Below are 20,071 nucleotides of genomic sequence, written 5' to 3' on the forward strand. Positions count from 1 at the left end.
ATCCCGGAGTAGACTGCGGGCCAGCCTCTGTGCTCAGGGAGTGCGTGCAGAGGGCAGGAAGAGCAGCCTGCAGCTCCCATGGCCTGAAGCCTTTCTGCAGTCCCGGTCCTCCTTGGGGCCTTCCTCTCGTCTCCCAGTTTTCTTAAAAATGCCCAGGAGGTAAAAGGGCCTAGAGCCTGGACGGGAGCATCCCTGCTTATTCCTTCCTGGAATGAAGGCAGTGGCAGCTTGAGCCATAAGACCCAGGGGCCAAGGGGAGGGGCCCTCCTCAGGCTTTCACCGATAGCTGGCCCCCAGAACCCCACACACCTGCACCCCCAAGATGCCGAAAATGATGAAGAAGGCACAGCAGATGACTACAATGTTGCCGATGGGTTTCAGTGAGGACATCAGCGTCTCCACCACCAGCTTCAGCCCCTGCGCCCGGCTGATCACCCTGGGGAGGGGAGGGAGGGAGGTGACAGGGCTTTCCCCAGCCCGGACACTCCCTTGTCCCTTGACCCTGCTCCCCACCCCTAACCTTGGCCACTGGTGCCTTCCTGGCCTCTGGTGGCAGAACACAGTCCTCTTCTCACAGGACCCCTGCCATCAGGACCCCTACTGTAATCTCTCAAAACAAGTGGCAGAGATCCCCATGCCCCACATCTCCACCTCCATCCCAGGATGTCAAATGTATGACCTATTTGGGCTGGGAGTGGGGAGGATTCAACGCAAGTGAGGCGTTCCCTAGGGACGCAGTGTATTGTGGGTTGGGGGTACCAGGAGATAAACTTGTAGGGAAGCAGGCAGAGAGGGGGAGGGGCAGAGGGAGATGGACTATCACAGTCAGGGAAGCATTGCCATTAGTCCATATCATCCCCGTCCAAAAGAAATCTGAGTTGGGGGTGGTGACGGGCTGATTGGAAAGGGATTCCTGAGAGGGTAGATTCCTGGCCAGGAGAAATGTCACCTGGGGGTGGTCCCTGGCAGGGGCCTGAAGATGGGGAAAGCCAGCAAGAGGAGTCTGTCACCTCACGGGGAGGGGCTGAGTGTCACTCCTAGGGGCCACACAAGGGAGAGCTGCAGCTGAAGACTGTGAGCCCCTTGGCCCCTTGTGGCCCCTTGTGCTGTGCGCTGCACGGGGCTGCAGTCACCTTACATCACATGGTGTGGCGGCCCTGAGGAATATGTCATGTTGAAGAGGTGGAAAGCAGGTGTGTGCCTGGAGGGAAATTACTGGGGCCGTAATCTGAGTGCTGTCTGGGGCAGGGACAGGATCATCTGTGGGGATCACAGACAGAAGGCTGGCCTGTGCGGGCTTTTGTTTGGTGGCAGGGGGTGCTGGTGGTCGGAGGTGTCCCTGCGGAGGGGGCCACCTGTTGGAGGTGTTCTGGTGCTGGGGAGGGGGTCACCTGAGCGGGCGCAGGGTCCGCAGCAGCCGCAGCACCCTCAGCATGCCCAGGATCTTGGTGCCGCTGTCAGAGACCATGGACACCAGAATGTCGATGACGGAGATGAGCACCAACAGCCCGTCCAGCACGTTCCAGCTGCTGCGCAGGTACGCCTGCTCCCCGAAGCACCAGCCCAGCGCCACCACCTGGGGACCGCCGCCTCGTCACCGGCCGCGCTCCCTGCTGGCCCCAGCCCTGCCCTGCGTTGCAGCCAACCCTCCCACCCTCAGCCCAAGCCGTCTCCACCCCCAGCAGGAACCAGAGGGCCCAAGCCAACACCAGCACCCATCACCTTCACTGTCATTTCAGCCAGAAAGACTGCGGTGAAGATGTAGTTGGAGAGGGTCAGGAAGATGCGTTCCTGCGAGACAGGGAAGACAGGGGTTGCCTGACAGGAAGCCCCCACCCTTGGGCCAGGTCTGCTCTGCATACACAAGTCAAAACCTGCTTCTAACGTTTGACTCAGAAAACGACTCCCACCCTCCACAACAATGCAGATCACGCCCCTCTCATACACACACAGAGCCAGTGCCAGGTCCCTGGACTCCCCTGCAGCTCTGCAGACAGTCCCCCCCCGTCTGTGACCAGAGCTCCCCGCCCCTACAGCCACTTAGCCAGAGGGGAAGAGGATCTGCACCGCAGTGCTGTGATCTGCGTCCCGTCCCACGTCCTAAGCCCTATTCCCTGGTTCCTTTTAAAAACTGCGGCAGGATCTCACTTGATCTCTGACCCCTGCCCGCCATCCCACCCTCTTCACTTGCTTTCCTGCTGCGCGCCCCAGAAATGGAGCAGCAGTGGAACCTGGGGTCCTGACACAGACTGTGCACTCCCAGGCCCAGGTTGGGGCAGGGCAGGGAGGAAGGCCATCTAGTTCCCTGGCATCTGTGGACTGAGTCCCTCCCTGGGTGACCAGGAGACAGGCGCAGATCTCTAGAGAGGTGGCGGGCAGAGTGTGAGCACAGAGAGGAGGGAAGGAGAGGAGCAGGTACGGTGACAGAGCTGGAGATGGAGGAGCTGAGTGGGAAGATGGTGAGAGAGACGTGGAGACAGTGACATGGTGACAGAGAGCTCTACAGCAGGGCCTCAGGCGGGAGGCAGCCAAGGCTGGAGTGCAGCCAGCGCCCCTGCCTTACCCTGTGACTCCGGGTATGAGGTCCCCAATGCGGGTGCTCTCTCACCCGCCTAGTCCTGGGCTGCTCCCGCCATTCCTCAGGCTCCCTCCACCCCAACTCTAATAGAAAACAGAAGCCCCAGCAGCACTGAAATGTAAACAATGGTGTGGGAGATGGCAAGGAGGGATGATAGGCAAACCCTGGCCACCTCTAAGCAAGTGGTGTAGCATGCCGTGAGGGGAAACACAGCCACTCCCCACCCATCCTTCTGGAACCAGAATTGCTGCCGACAGCGAAGGGCTATGATGCCAGGCTGGGAAGACACAGCTCCCAGGGCCAGCTGGGCCCACCCTGAAGGGGTTCGACCCTGGGGCGGTATGTCCAGGGACTCTGGCTCTCCTTCTGAGAAGGACTGACAGGTTCGCAACCAAGCAGAAGTGACCCATGTCCCCACTAAGGCCCCTGAAAATCTACTTGTTTTTGACCTGGAAGGACTACCAGGAGCAAAAACAGTTCCCATGACCGCTCTGCATGCCCCCAAGTCCCCGAGGCAGACTGAGCAAGATGCCTCCCCGTCTGCACACAGCCTCTGCACCACCCCAGCACTCCCCGACTCACGCGTGTGCCCCACAAGCCTCTGGCTCATGAGAAATGGCCTGGAGTGAGAGGAAGCACCCAGCTGGGCTGGTGTATCATAGAAGGGAAACTGAGGCAGGAGAGGACACAGGGGGTGTCCTGGGGACCAGCATCTAGTGAGAGACCTAAGGGAGAGTCCTGGCTCCCTCGCTTCCTGCTGTGTGACCTGCAGATCAGCAACTGTGGCCTCCTCGCCTCCCTCACTGGTCCTGAATGCAAACCCCAGGAGAGGCCTTGCCCTGAGTGGGGCTGGTGACTCACAGAGCTGTGGGGGTCAATTTTGGGGCGCTCCATGGCAATGGTGATGCAGTTAAGGAAGATGATGACGAGGACCACGTGGTCGAACATCTTGTGGGTGATGATCCGGTGACACAGGAGGCGGAACCTGCCCAGGCACAGAGGCAACAGCTGAGAAGAGAGAGGCACCGCCCGCAGCCCCTACCCTTCCAGAGCCTTCCCAGCTGAGGCCACCCCGCTCACACCCCCAGGCAGAGTGCCACTTCTCAACTCCCTGATAGCATCGCCAGGGGTAATTTCCCGTGAGAAGAGGTCGGGACACAGGTCAGACCCCTGCCCTGTCATTTACCTGGACTGAGGAGGGAAGATGTAGGCTGACCAGGAGTCTCGCTCAAGGCAGCAAGCAGGGAGTCGGGCTCGGATCCACGCGCGGACCCGTTCCCCTTTGCTCTGCAGAACAAACACTGGAGTATGAGCAGGACCAGGCCTCCAGGTTGCCTGGCTCCTGGCTCCTCAGCAGCATCAGGACCCTCACTCCTTGTCTACCCTCTCCCACCTGGGGCCCAGGCTCTGCCCTGCCTCTCTTCCTTTATTCCTAAAGCCACACTCCTCATCTCCCTGTCAACCTTGCCAGGCCCCCTCCTCATCCCTGAGGACTCCTTGCCTCTCCATCTCCTCCCTCTCCTCCCCTGCATCCCCAACCCTGCTCTCCCCAGTCCCCACCCCTGCCTGCAGCCCAGCCCCCACCTGCCCTTCCTGCTGGGCTGGGAAGCAGCATCAGTTATCAGACACTGGCCCCACACATCTGTCTGTTCAGAGACACACCTGAGCTGAGGAGACACCGGGCCTACTCTTCACGTGCTAACCCTGAGGTCACTGCACCCCGTCCCCGGGGGGAATGGTGGTGGTGAGGGGGTTGGGGGAGGGGCACATGGGTATGGAAGAAGTGGGAAGTCAAGGCTTGTGATGAGGTTGAGATGAGAAAGGGGGATGGGGGGGCATCAGTTTGGAGAGATGAGCGATGGGTCTTTCTGAGTCACAGGGGGAGGGCCATGAAAGATTCATACACATCTGCCCAAAATCATTCATATCCACCAAGGGTGGCAGAGCCGCAGCCCCAGGCATAGGCATGACAAGGATCTGGGGTTTGGCAAGGCGGGCAGAGGGAGAAAAGGGACTGTTTGGAGCTCAGTTTCCAGCTGCCCCTTGATATCCCCTGGGCTTGGAATGGTAACTCCCTTGTACCCTGCCAGGCCAGGCACAGCTCCCCTCCCCTCGGGGCGAGGGGTCACTGTGCCCACAGGGGCCTCACCAGGTTGCCCTCGTCATCCGCGTCATCCCCATCCAGTGGGGGGTCGTCGGGTCGCAGGGCCCGGGCCAGGCGCCCCGAAGCCGACTTGCCATTGCAGTCCTGGTGCTCAGAAGCAGAGCCTCGGCCACTGGCAGTGCGGTGCAGCCCTGGCACCTGCAGTGTGTCTGGCAGGTCAAAGGAACTCTTGGCCTCCCGCTCCAGGGACTCTCTGTGGCGACGGTCGCTGCCCGCGGGGCTGGCCCGCTCCTCTTCCGAGCTCTCCTCCTCATCCTGGCTCTCCTGGCCTTCTCCCGACAACAGGGACCGCCGCTCCCCACTTGGGCTTCTCCGCTTCAGGCTGGGGGCACGGCCGAGGCTGTTCCGGCTGGAGCGCCTGCTGGTCCAGCTGCTTGCAGCGCTCCAGGGGCTGTGCGGGGAGCTGCGAGCGCTGGGCTGTGGATGAGCAGGGGAGGAGTGGTCTCAGGCAGGGCCGAGCAGCCCTGTCCTCTCATGTGCACCCGGTCTCCTGGGAGCCTCACTGGCATCACATCAAGTGTAGGGGTGTGAGCAGGAGCTCTGGACTCTGATGCCCGTGTTCAGATCCTGGCTCACCCCAAACAACTGAGTGACCTGGGGCAAGTTATTAAGCCTCTCTGTGCATCTGTTTCCTCATCTGTAAAACAGATATGGCAATAGAGCTCATTCCTCATTTAGTTGGTAAGAGAAGTGTTATAATCGGCTCATGGGCAGTATATATAATGGGGTGAAGAAACGCAACTCAACAGCAAAAAATTAACCCAATCTAAAAAATGGGCAAAGGGCCTGAATAGACATTCCTCAAAAGGAGATACAGGGCCGGGCACCGTGGCTCACACTAGTAATCCCAGCACATTGGAAGGCCAAGGCGGGCAGATGACCTGAGGCCAGGAGTTCGAGACCAGCCTGGCCAATGTGATGAAACCCCATCTCTACTAAAAATACAAAATATTAGTTGGGTGTGGTGGCGCATGCCTATAATCCCAGCTACTCAGGAGGCTGAGGCAGGACAATCGCTTGAACCTGGAAGGCAGAGGTTGCAGTGAACTGTTGCACTCCAGCCTGGTGACAGAGCAAAACTCCATCTCAAAAAAAAAAGGAGACACAGATGGCCAACAGGTATATGAAGAAATGCTCAATGTCACTAATCACCAGGGAAATGCAAATTAAAACCACAGTGAGTTATCTCACACCTGTTGGACTGGCTACAAGAACGTGATGAAAGACAGCAAGTGCTGGTGAGGATGTGGAGGAAAGGGAACCTTCGTGTCCTGTTGGTAGAAATGTAAATTAGTACGGCCGTTATGGAAAACAGTTTGCAGGTTCCTCAAAAACCTAAAAATAGAGTTGCCATATGACCTAGCAATTCCACCACTGGGTATTTATCCAAAGGATTTGAAATCAGTATGTGGACGAGATACGGACACTCCTATCTTCATTTCAGCATTATTCACAATAGCCAATATATGAAATCAACCTAAGTATCCATCAGTGGAAGGCTGGAAAGAAAATATGGGCCGGGCGCGGTGGCTCGCGCCTGTAATCCCAGCACTTTGGGAGGCCAAGCCAGGCAGATCACTTCAGGCCAGGTATTTGAGACCAGCCTGGCCAACATGGTGAAACCCCATCTCTACTAAAAATACAAAAAATTAGCCAGGCGTGGTGGCACATGCCTATAATCCCAGCTAATCAGGAGGCTGAGGCAGGAGAATCGCTTGAACCTGGGAGGCAGAAGTTGCATGCAGTGAGCTGAGATCGCGCCACTGCACTCCAGCCTGGGCGACAGAGCAGAAAGGAAAGAAAAGAAAGAAAATATGGCATACATGCACTGTGGAATACTACTCAGCCTTAAAAAGGAAGACTGTCATTTGTGACAACACGGATGAACTGGAGGACATTATGCTAAGTGAAATACACAAGGCACAGAAAGACAAATAAATACCATATGATCTCACTTATATGTGAAATTCAAAAAAATTGAACTCATAGAAGTAAAGAGCAGAATGGTGATTAGCAGAGGCTGGGGTTGGGAAGGGTAAGGATGGGGCCAAGGGGGAAGGCTTAGCCATAGGATACAAAATTTCAGTTGGACAGGAGAAATCATTTTCGAGATTTATTGCACAGCATGATGGTTATAGTCAATAATAAGGTAATGTATATTTCAAAATTGCTAAGAGAGTAGATTTTTAAATGTTCACACCACACACAAAAACATAAGTATGTGAAGTGATGCATATGCTAATTAGCTTGATGTAATCATCCCATAATGTATGCATATATCAAAACGTCACATTGTGCCCCATAAATATACATGATTAGTATTCGTCAATTAAAAGTGAAATTTTAAAAATTAAAAATAAATAAAATCACCAGCGCATGGCACCAACACTAGCCTCCCGGATTAAAATGCTGGCTCTGCCATTCCCTTCTGCAATCTGAGGCTCAAGCCTCCTCTGTAAAATGGGAATCGTTGTGGTATCTACCTCCCAGGGTTGCTGTGAGGATTAAATGCATTTAGAATGCTTCGGAGTAGTGTTTAGAAGAGTGTCTGGCACATAATCAGTACCTAGATGAGGGTCTGCTACTATTATTATTCGGTCTTGAGGAGGTAGGGACACCCCACCCCCATTTTACAGAAGCAGCTCAGAGAGGTGGTGTCTTGCCCGCGGTCACTCAGCTAGGAAACAGAACAGGTCAGCTTAGGCCCTGTTCTTTTATCCCCCAGACTAGGGCTCCTTGCCTGGCTTGCATCACCGGCTCGGACTCCCCAGGGCCTTGTCCAGGCACACCCAGACCCCATCCAGCCCATGGGGCAGGGGCTATGCCCTTGGACCCGCCTGACTCCATCCTCTCCTCCTCCTGTCCTCCTTGGAGTATCTCCCACGGTCAGGGTACCCACATGCACCCCCTACCGGTGACTTCATCTCGTGGGCCACCCCGGGCTCCGCCGACCCGCTGCTGCTGGTGCGGCGCGACGTGGGGCCCAGCGCCTCGCCCAGGCCCGTGCTGGTGCTCTTGGGCAGCGACATGGGTGTGGCGGCCGTGTGGATGATGAGAGGCGGCAGCAGGCTCTTCCGCAGCTCCGGGTGCTCTCCCAGGGACACCACTGCAGGGGAACAGAGGGAGAGATCCCGAGTCCACTCAGGGCTGGCCCAGGGCCCAAAGCCGTACCCCAGGATAGGTACTCACGGGCCAAGCACTTCTTCCTGTCCCCATCGCCATCCAGGCTGGGTGAGAAGAAATCGGCCTCTGATTCGGACTTGTTGGCATCTCCCTAGGGCAGGGAAGCAGCGGACCATTAGGAATCGGGCCAGGCTGGGGAGGTTGGGATGGACCGGGCCTCCCTCTCTTCACACACACACACCACATATAGGCCACAGGAACCAGCAACCACGGCACGAGGCATGCACCGGCGCAGGCCAGACCCCCCAGGCTTAGGGCCCAAGGCTTCCCAGGGCCCCACCACCTCTGCCTCTCCAGCCACAACTCAGAAAAGCCCACGTCTTACGTGAGCCCACAGCACAACCAGCCTGGATGAACGGTCACCAAGGTTGGCTGGGGAGAGAAGGGGGAGCTAGGTGGTGGGTGGCACAGGCCAGAGGGGGCTGGGGTCCTGGGGACCTGAGTGAAGTGGTCACTAGAGCCTATCTTGCAAAAGTCCACTGGAGGCCCTTTGCTTTCTCTCCACAGCTCCCCTCCCCTGAGCCTCAGACTCGAGGACCCTGGAAGGAAATTGAAAGACCCCAGACAGAGCAGCTCAGCCCGAGGACGCCACTTCAGTCCCTCAGTGTCTTCCCTTCATCTTCCCCAAGTCCCAGCCCCCTCCCTGGCCCCATTTTTACCTCTCTCCCTGTCTCTGGGACAGTTTTTTCTTTCTTCTTAGCAGGTCAGTAGGTTCCCCAGTAATTACACACTTCTCCTTAAGAAGTTATTAAAAAATACTTGATTGCTACTTTTGATAAGGACATAAATATTGGGTAATTGGCATCTCAGGGGATCATTTTCATTAACTCAGTTTACAGCCCTAACGAGGCCTTTAATTATCAAGTGGGATCTCCAGGGGCCTGCTCGGGATATGCAGCACCATGGGGTCCCACAGGAATGTTGGCTTTGCCCCGAATTCTGGTGCCAGGGCAGGGAACAGCAGAGCACAGGCTCATCATGGGGCCAGAGGGGAGCCAGCCCTGAGAGTGCCAGCTGGACCTAACTGGGTGATGAAGGGGCCAAAGGCTCAGAGTGATTTAAAATATTGGTACATTTTGGCAAGAGCCACATCCCATCCCCACATCCTCCAAGGACTTGTCCTGAGCTGAGGCAGCTTGCGGGGTCTCCAACAGGAGCCTGGGGCAAGGGGTGAAGGGGTGGGAGATGGGGGAGTATGGTCTATGGCCACAGATCTTGACTCCACTGAAGCCGGACGTCTGGGACTCCTCCGGGACCTCAGCACAGGCACGCACACACAGGGTGCCCCACACATGGGGTGCCGCACACACGTGCACACAGAGGATTCTAAGTCCCTTCCTTCTCCGGCCCATCCACCGGTCTGGCAGAGATGGAGATGGTGCCCTTGGCGGGTTGATGGGGACAGAGGCAAGGAGGTACCTCCCTTCCGTGTCCTCAAGGGGGAAGGGACTTAAAATCGAAGCAAACCTCACAACACCAACGACCATCACGGCTATGACAGGTTGCACAGCAGCGGAGCGTGAACACGAGCACAGAGACACGGAGGTGGAGTGGAGGGGCACGGGGCACGGGAGGCATGCCGGCTCATGATCGCGTACCTACCCCCTGGGAGTCGACAGGCAGCTGAATACAGCTTAACTGTCCACTCGCATCTTCCCGTTTGCTGATTTCCTACAGGGAAAGGGGGAGGCAGGGGAGGGCCGCTGGTCACAGGCGCTCGGGGCCTTCAGATATCAGCAGTGTCGAGAGAGGATGAAGAAAAGGAGGGGCACAAACCCCACAGCAGGGGAAATGAGAGACACGGGGAATAGGGGGCAGAGAGGGGATAGAACAGCCTTCCAGAATTCAACTACAGGCCCTCGGGCCAGAATGAATCTGAAGGGTGAGGGCAGAGGCCAAAAAGATGGGGACAAGGGCAGGAAAGAATCAAGTCCCCCCATAATCCTAATAATAACAGCCACCATTCATGAAGGGTGTGCCCGGCATGGGAAACTACCTCCTTAACACCAGCTGGCTTCCTTGCAAGGTAGGAAGTAGGTTCCAGGATCGCCATCTTACACAGGAGAAACTCGAGATTTGGAGAAGTTGAGAAAACTGCCCCAAATCATACAGAGTAAGAGGTGGATCTGGGCCTGGAACCCGAGTCTGTGGCTCAGAACACCCCTCTCCCCTCACTGGCTTGGAGGCAGCGGGCTTGGGAAATGAGTAGGAAGCAGGGAAAGGAATGGACAAAAGTCAGAGTCAACACGGAGCCAAGTCAGGCCTCATAACATCTCATGCTCTCGGCTTAAGTCCCTTCAGATCAGAATAGATCCAGCTGCCCCGTCTGAGATGGGATGTGACAAGTAATGCTGAGATGATGGCTCTGATGTTGTTTAGTATCAATTAATGGTCTCACACAGGGCCTGCTGCCTGTTCATTTAATTAAGTGTGTGAATGATAAATACACAGGGATTCAGGGCGCTGCCCCCTGCAAGTCAGGAAATCACCAGCCAAGCAGGCTGTGTCCCTGGACCACCCCCTCCTAGCTCCTGGCAGGGTAGCAAGGCCAGCAGGGGGGCTACCCTTGAGGCCTCCTGCTGCAGAATCCCACCAAAATGCGGCAGCCACTTCCTCTGCCAAGGTGGGTTGTCTTATTTGTCAAAATAAAAACAAAAATCCCAGGCCACCACAACAGCAAAACCAGACTCGCCTGCCAGACCGTGGGGCCCCCGGAAACCTTACCCAGGAGAGGGCAGGGGCCTTGGAGGTGTCCAGGCCATGGGCATTGAAGGACACTCCCCACCCCTGCCCACCACGTGAAGGACAGTGGAGCAACTGGCCCATCCCCTCCCATGGGCACTCCGAGGCCACAGTTACTGCCCACTCCCATGGACAGGGGATGTTCTTAAAATCCTTTCTGCATCCCACCCCAGGCCTGAAGATCACAGCCCAAGACGCCGCATCCTGAGTGAGATCCTCCTTGCAAAGGTCCTGACACTGCAAAGGTTGGGGAGGGTGTGGCTGCCCGGGCCTTGTTGAGCCCTCACACTGGGGCAGCTCCCAGGCCCCCAGCAGGGCCAGAGTGACCAGGCTGCCCCAGGGCCAGGCTGCTCTCATTCCCACACTCCAGCTTTCCTGTTGCCTAGCAACCAGGCCGCTGGGCTGCACTCCAGTTAACAAGGTGTTTGCTGAAAGGACCGAGTGCTGGGGAGGGGCCATCTGTGCTGGGCACCTGCAGACCGCCTTGGCGGCTGAGTGGCAGAGGAGGGGAGGGGAATAGGCTCACAGTGTTTTCCATTTCCCTCCACAGAGCTGCACGGGAATTTTTCTGAGGGAACCGTGGCTGGCAGGAGCGGCCTTTGGAAGGGGCCAGGAGGCCCGGTCCTCACTCAGCTCCTCCTCTTATAGGCCCTGAGCAGCAGCAGAGTGAGTCTACCGGCTCTTGTGGGAGCACTGTGGTGCCCCTTAATTCTTCAGGCCTCAGGGAACCCCCAAATTAGTGTCTCATTCCAGGGAGCATACTGGCGTCCCTCCCTTCCTGCAAGAGTCACAGCCATCACCAAAGCCTCCCCTACCAGCTGCCCTGGCTGCCCCATAGCGGGGAGGAAATGCGGTAACGGGTAATTACAGACTGAAAACGGTAGCAGGGAGAAAGGCTAGTGTGGGACAGATACGCTGCACCCCACCAACCCAGTCGGCCTACAGGGAAAAGCCCTCCCTTGCAAGACTGGGAAAGAGTCAGAAAATAGATTTTTGTTTTTCCACCGTGTGCTGGGTATTTATAGACCAGGCCGCAGCGGGAGTTTCCATCCGGGTCACCCGGAGAGAACTGGACCAAGAGCTTCTCCAGACCCAACCTGCAGCATTTCTAGGTTGGGTCAAACTGCCCTGTTTGAGGCCCCAGCAAGCTGGGGTGGGTCTAGGGGCTTGGGTGGGAAGAGAGGCAGAGCTGAGGGAGAGGAGGGGGTGCAGCCCTTTGGGCAGAGGCTGCTTGCTGACACGGCAAGGGCAGGATCAATGTAAATCAATATTAATTGATGACGCTGCCTGTGACGAAGGTGATGGAGCCTGGGCTGGAAATAGGACGCTCATCTCTGCCATGCCCGTAGCTAATTGGGCTCATTTCTCACCCTGGGCAGCTAAGCTCTGCCCTGGTCTTAGTGGCATCTTCATCTGCTCAGTCAGAGCTCAGATGACTTGCACACAAGCTTCCTGCACCCCTCAGCTCAGAGGAGTCCTCTCCAGGTGTTCCATAGAGCACTGTGCTCAGGAGTCCAGCTGAACCACAGGCAGACACTTATCTGGTCTGCCTCTCTGGGGAAGGGGTCTAGCCAACACCGAAACGGATGTCTACTCAGTAGCTAAGCTTTGGAGGAGGAACCCCACACAACCATCCTGTATCCCATGTGACAAGGGGCTGCATGAGACCCGGAGCCTCCCATCCCTGGTCCGCCCTGGCTTAGTCTAAGAGGCGCTTCCTGTGGGACCTCCCAGGCCCCCAAAGTTGGCAGCAGAGGGAGGAGGCTCATGACAGGCAGCCCATTGGAAGTGGGACTGCTGTGGGCAGGGTGAGATGGGCAGGGCAGCGGGTTACCTCCGCCTGGAAGCCCTCCACCAGAATGGCGACCAGCAAATTGAAGAGCACGTAGTTGCCGAAGGTCATGAGGGCGATGAAGTAAAGGGCTGCCCAGGATGACGTGGAGGCCATACCATTGTACAGGACTTTGTTCCAGTCCTCCTGGGTCAGGATCTGTGGGCAGAGGACAGGAGTCAGGGCCTATACTAGCAGCACCTGACGGCCCCTGTCCACGCCCTGCCCTGTTACCCTCGCACCTGAAAGACAGTGACGATGGCCCAGAGCAAGGAGTCAAAATTCTTCCGGTCTGGCAGGGTGTCCCCATCCCGCTCGGAGGCAAACTTGCAGCCGAAGAGATGCATGCCCAGGATGCTGTGGGCACAAGGGGGTCACAAGCTAGGGGTCAGAGCCCAGTGCTCCCCACCCCTCAGGCCCTCCTGCCCCCAGCCTGGCCAGTCTCTCAGCCGGCACGGTGCCACGCCGCCCTCACCTGAAGATGAAGATGAAGAGCATGAGCAGCATGCAGAAGGTGGCCACGTTGTCCATGGTCTTCATGAGCACCACCAGCTGCCGCTGCAGCGCCGGCAGGAAGCGCACCAGCTTCAGCACGCGCATCAGGCGGAAGGTCCGCAGCACCGACAGGCCGCCCCCCTGCTGGCCCACAATCTCCCACACGCTGCAAAAGGGGCAGGCAGCCTGAGCCCTTGCACCTTCACTCTTTCCCCCTACTCCCTTGGAGAGGACTCGGTAGCACCCAAGGGCACATCAAGAGAAAATGTGGCACAGGTGGGCACCCAGACCTCCAAGCAGGAGCCTCCGAGATAGTGAGGATTTGGGTGACAGCCCAGCCCCCTCTGCCCTCTCATCCCTGCCAGAGATCACATCCTGGCAGCAGACAGCCCCCTCCCTAAATTTGGCCAATGCAACTGCATCAAGTTATGGAATATTTGCTTTGTTCTCTTCTAATGAAATCTAAAGCCAATTCCAAAAGCAATAAAGTGGTTCTCCTGGCCCCAGGCCTAGGGAGGAAGGAGCACTTTCCCAAGGTCTTGGAAACCCTAAAGCAAGTTGCTGGTGTCTGAGATGATTTCCAAGCACTTTTCGAGCCGGGCAGCTGGCTGGGCCTCATACTTCTTCCAACTCCTCTCTAAAGCCAATCCCCAACCCTCGCCCATCCCAGGCCTGGGTGGAGTCAAGGACAAGAGGTAGGAGTGGGGAGAGGAGACTAAAGAGGGTCCTGGGCAATGAAGAGGTGAGCCCAAGGTCCACATGAGCAAGGTAGGGCCAAGAGAGAGATGGAGCATGAGGACACAGACAGCCCCCCACCTAGGGGGAGTGGCAGATCCTGTGGGGTCAGTGGGGCCTGACTCCAGACCCCTCCACCCCAGGGGAATAGGTGGCATTGCCCCTGGCCCCAAGCCACCCCTGCTGGTATTCCTCAAGTGAGAGTCACTGGCGGAGGGTAGTCATACCTGATGACCACAATGACACCATCGAAGATGTTGTAGGGATTCTTGATGTAGCCAAAGGGACCATACACGAGCAGCTTCAGCAGCATCTCCAGGGCAAAGAGGCTGGTGAAGACGATGTTGCTGATTTCTAGGGCGTTGGTAAGCTCCTCGGGCTGCAGGGCAGGGTGGGATGTGAGGCAGCTGGTTTATCCCCGAGCCCCTCGACCCAGTCCTCCAAACATGGGACACCAGGGAGAGGAGGAGCAGGAACAGCAAGCTTGTGTAGAGGGGTTGGTGGATGCTCAGGCCCATGGGGAGGACCCTGCCCCAAAGGCTCCAGGAGGAAATGCACCCAGGGGCAGGGGCCCCAGGAAAGGGCCACGTGAAACACATAGCCGCAGCCATTCCCCAGCTCTGGGTCTCAGATTCAGGGGCCGCAGGCTTAACAGGAGGCCTGTGTTGTGGGTTCCGCCCTATCGCCTGCTGGGAGCTGCATGGCCCATCTTGACCTAGGCTACAATGTCAGCCTAGCGGGCCCAGGCCAGCAGCACGACAATGTTGGCGGATGTCAGAGGGTGATTGCCAAGGCCTCACAGACACACCCGGTCACGAAGCCCCACACAACGTCACACGTATTCCACAATTACTCTGTGGACTTGGCAGCATTCTCTTGGACAACAGCTGGCTACTCTTGCTTCCTTCCAGATACACACACACAAACACACACACACACACACACAGAGAGAGAGAGAGAGAGAGAGAGAGAGAGAGAGAGAGAGAGAGAGAGAAATGCACACATTCCCAGTCGCACACATGGTGATAGACAGAATGGAGACACCCAGACACCCAGGAAGGGTTATCACAGTTGAGGAGACACCTGGAGCCTCAGCCTGAGCCCGGGACAACCTATCCTATCACTCACTGTGTGACCTTCAGCAAGATTCTCAACCTCTCTGGCCAAATGTGAAACACTGGAGGTATTTCCTTTCATGCTCCCTACCCGAATCTGGGATAGGGACAGAGGATGCACCCTAGAGAGTCCTCAGAAGGACTAATGACGAACCCTGTCTCATCTGCCATTCCAGCTCACTAGTGACCTCGCTTTCAATATGAAGTGCCTAGCAATGCACTAGGCATGAGAGGAGCTGCAAAAACATGCCAGCCACACGCCCTGCCTCCCAGGAGCTCAGTGTCTGCTAGAAACACGTTGTACACACACAAAACAGCTGAATAACCACAACAGGGCTTAAATGCTTCAGTGCCAAAATAAATTATCCAGGCGGCAAGTCTGGGAGTTCAGGGGAGAAGAGGTGAGGGGTGAACACGCAGAGAAAGGCTTAGTTGGGAGAGAGGCAGCACTTGAACGCCTGAGGGCTTGTGGAGTCTCCCCAGGCAAGGGCTTGGGTGGGGTGGCACAGGGTGGGGGGACCAGGAGCAACCTAAGCCTGGTTCTGGTTGAAGAAGGGAGGAGTGTGGCCAGGCAGAGGGCTGGGGAAGCAAGAAGAGATATGGTTGGCTCAATGGACCCCACTGTCCACCTGATGGATGTCTGGACAGACTAGGTGTCTGGCCTGGAGGGCAGAGGCCAAGTCCATAGTAGGTGCTCAAAAAGTTGGGGTTAATGAAACAATCAGATGAGGCCCTCATTCCATCAGACGCCTCTCCTTGCTTCTCACTGCCTCATCTGGCCAGCTGCCCAACCAAGCCCGCAGCCAGGCCTGGGGACAACCAAATGTATCCTAATGGCCCTAGTTTGTGCGGCCAGCTTGGGTGGGAGGTGGAGAGACTCGGAACAAGGGGCTTCTGACTAGCAGGTGAGGGGCATTTGGGGGCCTCAGGGTCAACAGCCACTCAGAGGGAGATAGGCTTTCAGACCGTACAAAGACAGGCCTCGGGGCACAGCCAGGGCCAGCAGGCAGGCAGAGAGCCAGCTGTACGGAGGGGGAGCAGCTGTCGTGGGGACCGGTATGGCATGGAGCCTGTTGCTGCAGCAGATCCCAAGTAAGTCGTTGCTCCATGGACTGTGAGTGGAGGCACTGCCACCTGACCTGGTTAGCGAGGTCACACAGGGCCGTTAAGTGTCTCCAGCGTGAGCACAGTACGGGAGGTGGGGCGGGGCCGGGATCAATGCACATAAAGCCCCGGGCTCAGACCCCACCTGCCCAAGTGGATCCCCTCTCTGTGCTTCCAAGTCGGGTCTGCCAGGGAGCAGGAGTCGGCGAACCCTCCTCCCTGTCACTCTGCCACTTGCTGTGTTTTCGGGCCCTGGATTAGATTAAAATGAACATGGACCACACAGGTATGATGTTTTACGGGTTCTCTGGCCCACCATGCACCTCCCCTCATGCCATTCACACAGTACTCCTGCCATGCTAGTCTCAGAGGAGCAAAAGATGCCAAGAGATGGAGGGTGACCAGTTCAAAGTCACAGGGCAGGAAGAGCTGGGGTGGGGCCCAATTCCACATCCCTCTGACTCCTAGAATATTACACAGTCAGGATTTGGAACCAAGCCACGGTGATGTTAAGGGGCTTGTGAATCCAGACACACAGTGGACTGGATACACAACATGTCTTCTAATGTAGATAAAATTATATTCAAATCAACAGAGCTCTGGGAATAAAGACCAGCTCAATGTGAAGACACAGTCGAGGTACACTTATAATGGGCAAATTTCATGGCATATAAACCATACCCCCCAAAAGCTGCTAAAAACAAAAATTAATGAAACGTTCTTTTAAAAGTCGCTGAAAACACAGTAGCTTTTGATGTCACATATTTACTCAATCAGTGAATTCTAAAAGTCCAACTGCTACTGTGTGTGGAGAAGGAGACTGTTCTCTTCACTCCCCAGTGTTATCAACAGGGCTCTCAGGAGTCTGTACCGACAGCTCGTGGTCACATGCACACCTCACTCTCCTGCACACCGCCTAGAGGCTCATGGAGAAGGATGATGCTGGGCTCCTGCGAGGCCTGCCGCCCCATAAGGCCTGCCTCATTGGCCCTTGTCAAGGGCGGTGCCAGCAAAGGCTGGAACCCCTCTCTTGCTCAGCCAAGTGGCTCCGCGCCTGGAGAAACAGGGCAGCCTGATGCGGGTGGAAAGGGCCCTGCCTCGCTATCTCTAGTCTCCCTGCAACACTAAGGGTCAATGCGTCTTCTTCTCCCGGGCCCCGGTATTCCCTCCAGTGAGCCACGGAAAAAAGAGCTCTCCTCCCTCAGATAGCCAGGTCTGTCCAAGTTACTAAATTGGAGGCTGGGAACGATCTGCAAATGCAGGATGAGGACGCTGAGACATAATCTTAGCAACAAGGTTGCCCCAGGGACTGGAGCTGTAATTACAGTTGAAAAGGGGCAGGGGTGAGCCAACATCTGCCAGTGCCCACCACAGGCCCCACAGGCCAACTAGGCTGAAGACCTCCTCCTGGGATTTCATTTCCTCCCTGCTCACAACGAAACGAGGGAGGGCTGTGAGCCTCCTAGACAGTCTGGGAAACTGAGGCTCCGAGGGGTGTGGTGCCTTGATGGAGGTCACACCGCCCTCCTGGAGAGGTGCAGAGCCGGGTCCGTTGTGCCTTGCTCTACATCTCTGCCCTCAAGACCCTTTCCACAACGTCACCCCCATCATACACCCAGAGCACAGGCAGAGAGACACAAACTCATCAGGCTGGAGCCAGCCTCCCCTCACTGGCTGTCCCCATCTATGGAAGTCCCTTCCCAGGTCTAGCCTGCATCCTTCCTGCTGTTCACAGATGTCAAGGCCCATTGGAGCTTTCTGTGAAATGAGGCCAGGCAGCCTGAGCTTATCCCACCCAGAGGTCCCAGGTCTCTTCTCTGTGCTGATGCAGACTGTAAATCTCCATCTCCCATCTCATAACACCTCCCCTCGGGCTGTCACCTTACAGCAGCAGTAAGCTGCTCAGTACTTCCCAGCACAAGGGCTCCCCAAGCCCCATAGCAGCTCCATCAACTAGCTCTAAGTGTGCCCTCTGGGTGCCGAACACTGGTGTTAGAAAGGTACCACCAACTCTGAGACTTTCTTCCTATGTGACCTTGGGCAAGTCCCTTTGCCTCTCAGATCCCCAGTGGCCTCTTCTGCTAAACAGGGTAACACTACCTCCTGGGAGGCTGCTCTACAGAAGAAAGGAGTGAAAGCCTGTAAGAAACCCCAGCCCAAGGCCAAGCTCACACATGGCAGAACCGATATCTGCAAGGCTGCAACTAAACACCACACTGGGGACAAAACCCAGGAGCCACAGAAGCTCAATCCCGGCTAAGGTCAGTGGGCCAGTGGGGAGGACAGCCCGGGAGGATGTCCACGGACGGTGTCCCCAACTGGAGGCAGCAAGGGAAGGGGTGTGCAGGGCACACTGCAGAACCAAGAATCAAGTGGTCTGCCCAGATCAAAGCGTGAGAGGGGCTGGTGGGAGGGAAGGCTACAAGGTCGGCAGCGCCAGGTGGAACAGCCTTCCTCTGCTCCCTGACTCCAGCTGGACCTGTCTCTGCCTATCACACTGCCACTGAAGCCCTGGGTGGGTGGGAAGGGAGGGAGGAGATGTGCAAAGCAGAGTATTAAGAAGATTAATCTGGCTGCAGTGGTGGCAGCATGTGGATGGCTTGGAAGGTAGAGACAGAAACCAATTAGGATACTGCAGCGGTCCAGGCAGGAGGCCTGAGAGTCAGCTCTGGCAAACAGTGATGTGCCTCTTGCAGGGAGGGCATGAGGGGCTGGACAGGCCTGGCCAGAGCTGAGCAGAGGCTTGGACCAGTCACTCCTGCTTTGCCCAAGCCCTACCCCAGCCAGCCACCATCGCCCCAGCTTCCATCTGCTCCACTGACCCTGAAATCTCTGCTCTTCCATTCAGACTCCTCGGCTTACCTCACCTCTGCTTTTGATGGGCCTTCCTGCTGCTCCCACCCACCCAGGACAGGGGCCCAGACAGGCTGCAGTGAGGCGGTGAGGGTCACTGGGTCAGTGGGAGGCAAGTCTTCAAGGAGGCGTGGGAAGTCAGAGAACACCTCGGTGGCAGGAGGTTTCCTGGAAATCTCACAGGCCTCATCATGTAGATCACGGTCCTGGTCTTTCCCAGCCCCCTGGAAGCTTTCCAGCTTGGATCCTCCCTCCTGCGCCCTCCTGCCCACTGGGCACACTGCTAGGTGTCATGGTGCCCCCAGGGCCTCCTAATCAGAGGCCATGCCAAGGAGAGGCTTTAGCTGCAGTCACTGCCTCTCTCCCCTCAGGGCAACATTCCTCAGAGTTCATTCTAAGCTTTTTCCCCTCACCAGCACCCCCACTCCCACCTCTCCCGCTGTCATTGGGATGTAGGTGACATGATCTTTCCCAGCTCCCCAAAGCCCTCGAAAGTAAACACACAAGCTAACTAGGCACAGCCACTCACGGTGCCCACTCAGCTTCAAGGTGGCTGGCCCAAGGCCCCTGCTACTTAAAATTCTAGAGCTGTAGCCAGGCGAGGTAGCAGGTGCCCACAGTTCCACCTACTGGGGAGGCTGGGGTGGGAGGATCGCTTGAGTCCAGAAGTTCCAGGCTGTAGTGAGCCATGATCAAGCCACTGCGTTCCAGCCCAGGGGGCAGATCAAGATTCTATATCTTAAAATAAATAAATAATAAAATGCTGGAGCTGCAGCCCCTGTGCCTTGTCCACCTGGACAGCCTCTAGACCATGGTGGGCCACAGCAGGCCACATAAAGGCTGCCCTTCTGACAAAGACTTCCAAGGGCTCCTGCCCTGCCCAGCCCCAGCCCAGGTAAGTGCCCTTGCCCTCCTCCTCTCCTCTGCGGCTCTGGAAGTGCTGAGTATCGCTTGAGAGAGGCACGAACCTGTGCTGACTGGACAAGTGATTCCCTGCGGGTGGTGGCCCCATGGCTGTCTCATGTCTTTATTCACAGTCCCTGGTTCCTCCCTTCTTAGGTCTCCTCTCTCCCCTAGGAGCTGCCTCAAATCTTCTAGACTCTGCTCTACCCCCTACCTGGCCCCTCGTTGCAGGCTTATATGGGGGGCTCCATGTCCCTCCTCCAAAGAGCTCTGTGTTGTGCACCCCACTGTCTCTCTTCCTCTCCTGGAAGGGAGCCAGTCATTCCTCCACCTGCACTTTGATGTGCTCCCCCGCCCTACCCCCCCCA

General features: G+C 56.7%; 1 protein-coding gene across 11 annotated transcripts in view; it reads right to left on the reverse strand.

Annotated features, from left to right (window-relative positions):
- Window positions 1-20,071, reverse strand: part of CACNA1G (calcium voltage-gated channel subunit alpha1 G) — a 66,918-nt gene that overhangs the window by 22,705 nt on the left and 24,142 nt on the right. For 6 of the 11 annotated variants that reach the window (XM_017853983.1, XM_017853975.1, XM_017853984.1 and 3 more), the window contains exons 10-22: window positions 13,956-14,107; window positions 12,974-13,159; window positions 12,741-12,855; window positions 12,502-12,657; window positions 9,528-9,596; window positions 7,932-8,016; window positions 7,655-7,848; window positions 4,728-5,159; window positions 3,765-3,865; window positions 3,440-3,563; window positions 1,723-1,791; window positions 1,392-1,576; window positions 310-436 (exon numbers count right to left, since the gene is read on the reverse strand). In XM_017853983.1, coding sequence (XP_017709472.1) covers window positions 310-436; window positions 1,392-1,576; window positions 1,723-1,791; window positions 3,440-3,563; window positions 3,765-3,865; window positions 4,728-5,159; window positions 7,655-7,848; window positions 7,932-8,016; window positions 9,528-9,596; window positions 12,502-12,657; window positions 12,741-12,855; window positions 12,974-13,159; window positions 13,956-14,107 — 1,995 coding nt within the window. The remainder of the gene's footprint in view (window positions 1-309; window positions 437-1,391; window positions 1,577-1,722; window positions 1,792-3,439; window positions 3,564-3,764; window positions 3,866-4,727; window positions 5,160-7,654; window positions 7,849-7,931; window positions 8,017-9,527; window positions 9,597-12,501; window positions 12,658-12,740; window positions 12,856-12,973; window positions 13,160-13,955; window positions 14,108-20,071) is intronic. The other 5 variants (XM_017853985.1, XM_017853982.1, XM_017853986.1 and 2 more) reach the window with 1 other exon arrangement.

The sequence above is a fragment of the Rhinopithecus bieti genome, unplaced genomic scaffold, assembly GCF_001698545.2.
Source record: "Rhinopithecus bieti isolate Rb0 unplaced genomic scaffold, ASM169854v2 scaffold_35856, whole genome shotgun sequence".
Lineage (NCBI taxonomy): Eukaryota > Metazoa > Chordata > Mammalia > Primates > Cercopithecidae > Rhinopithecus > Rhinopithecus bieti.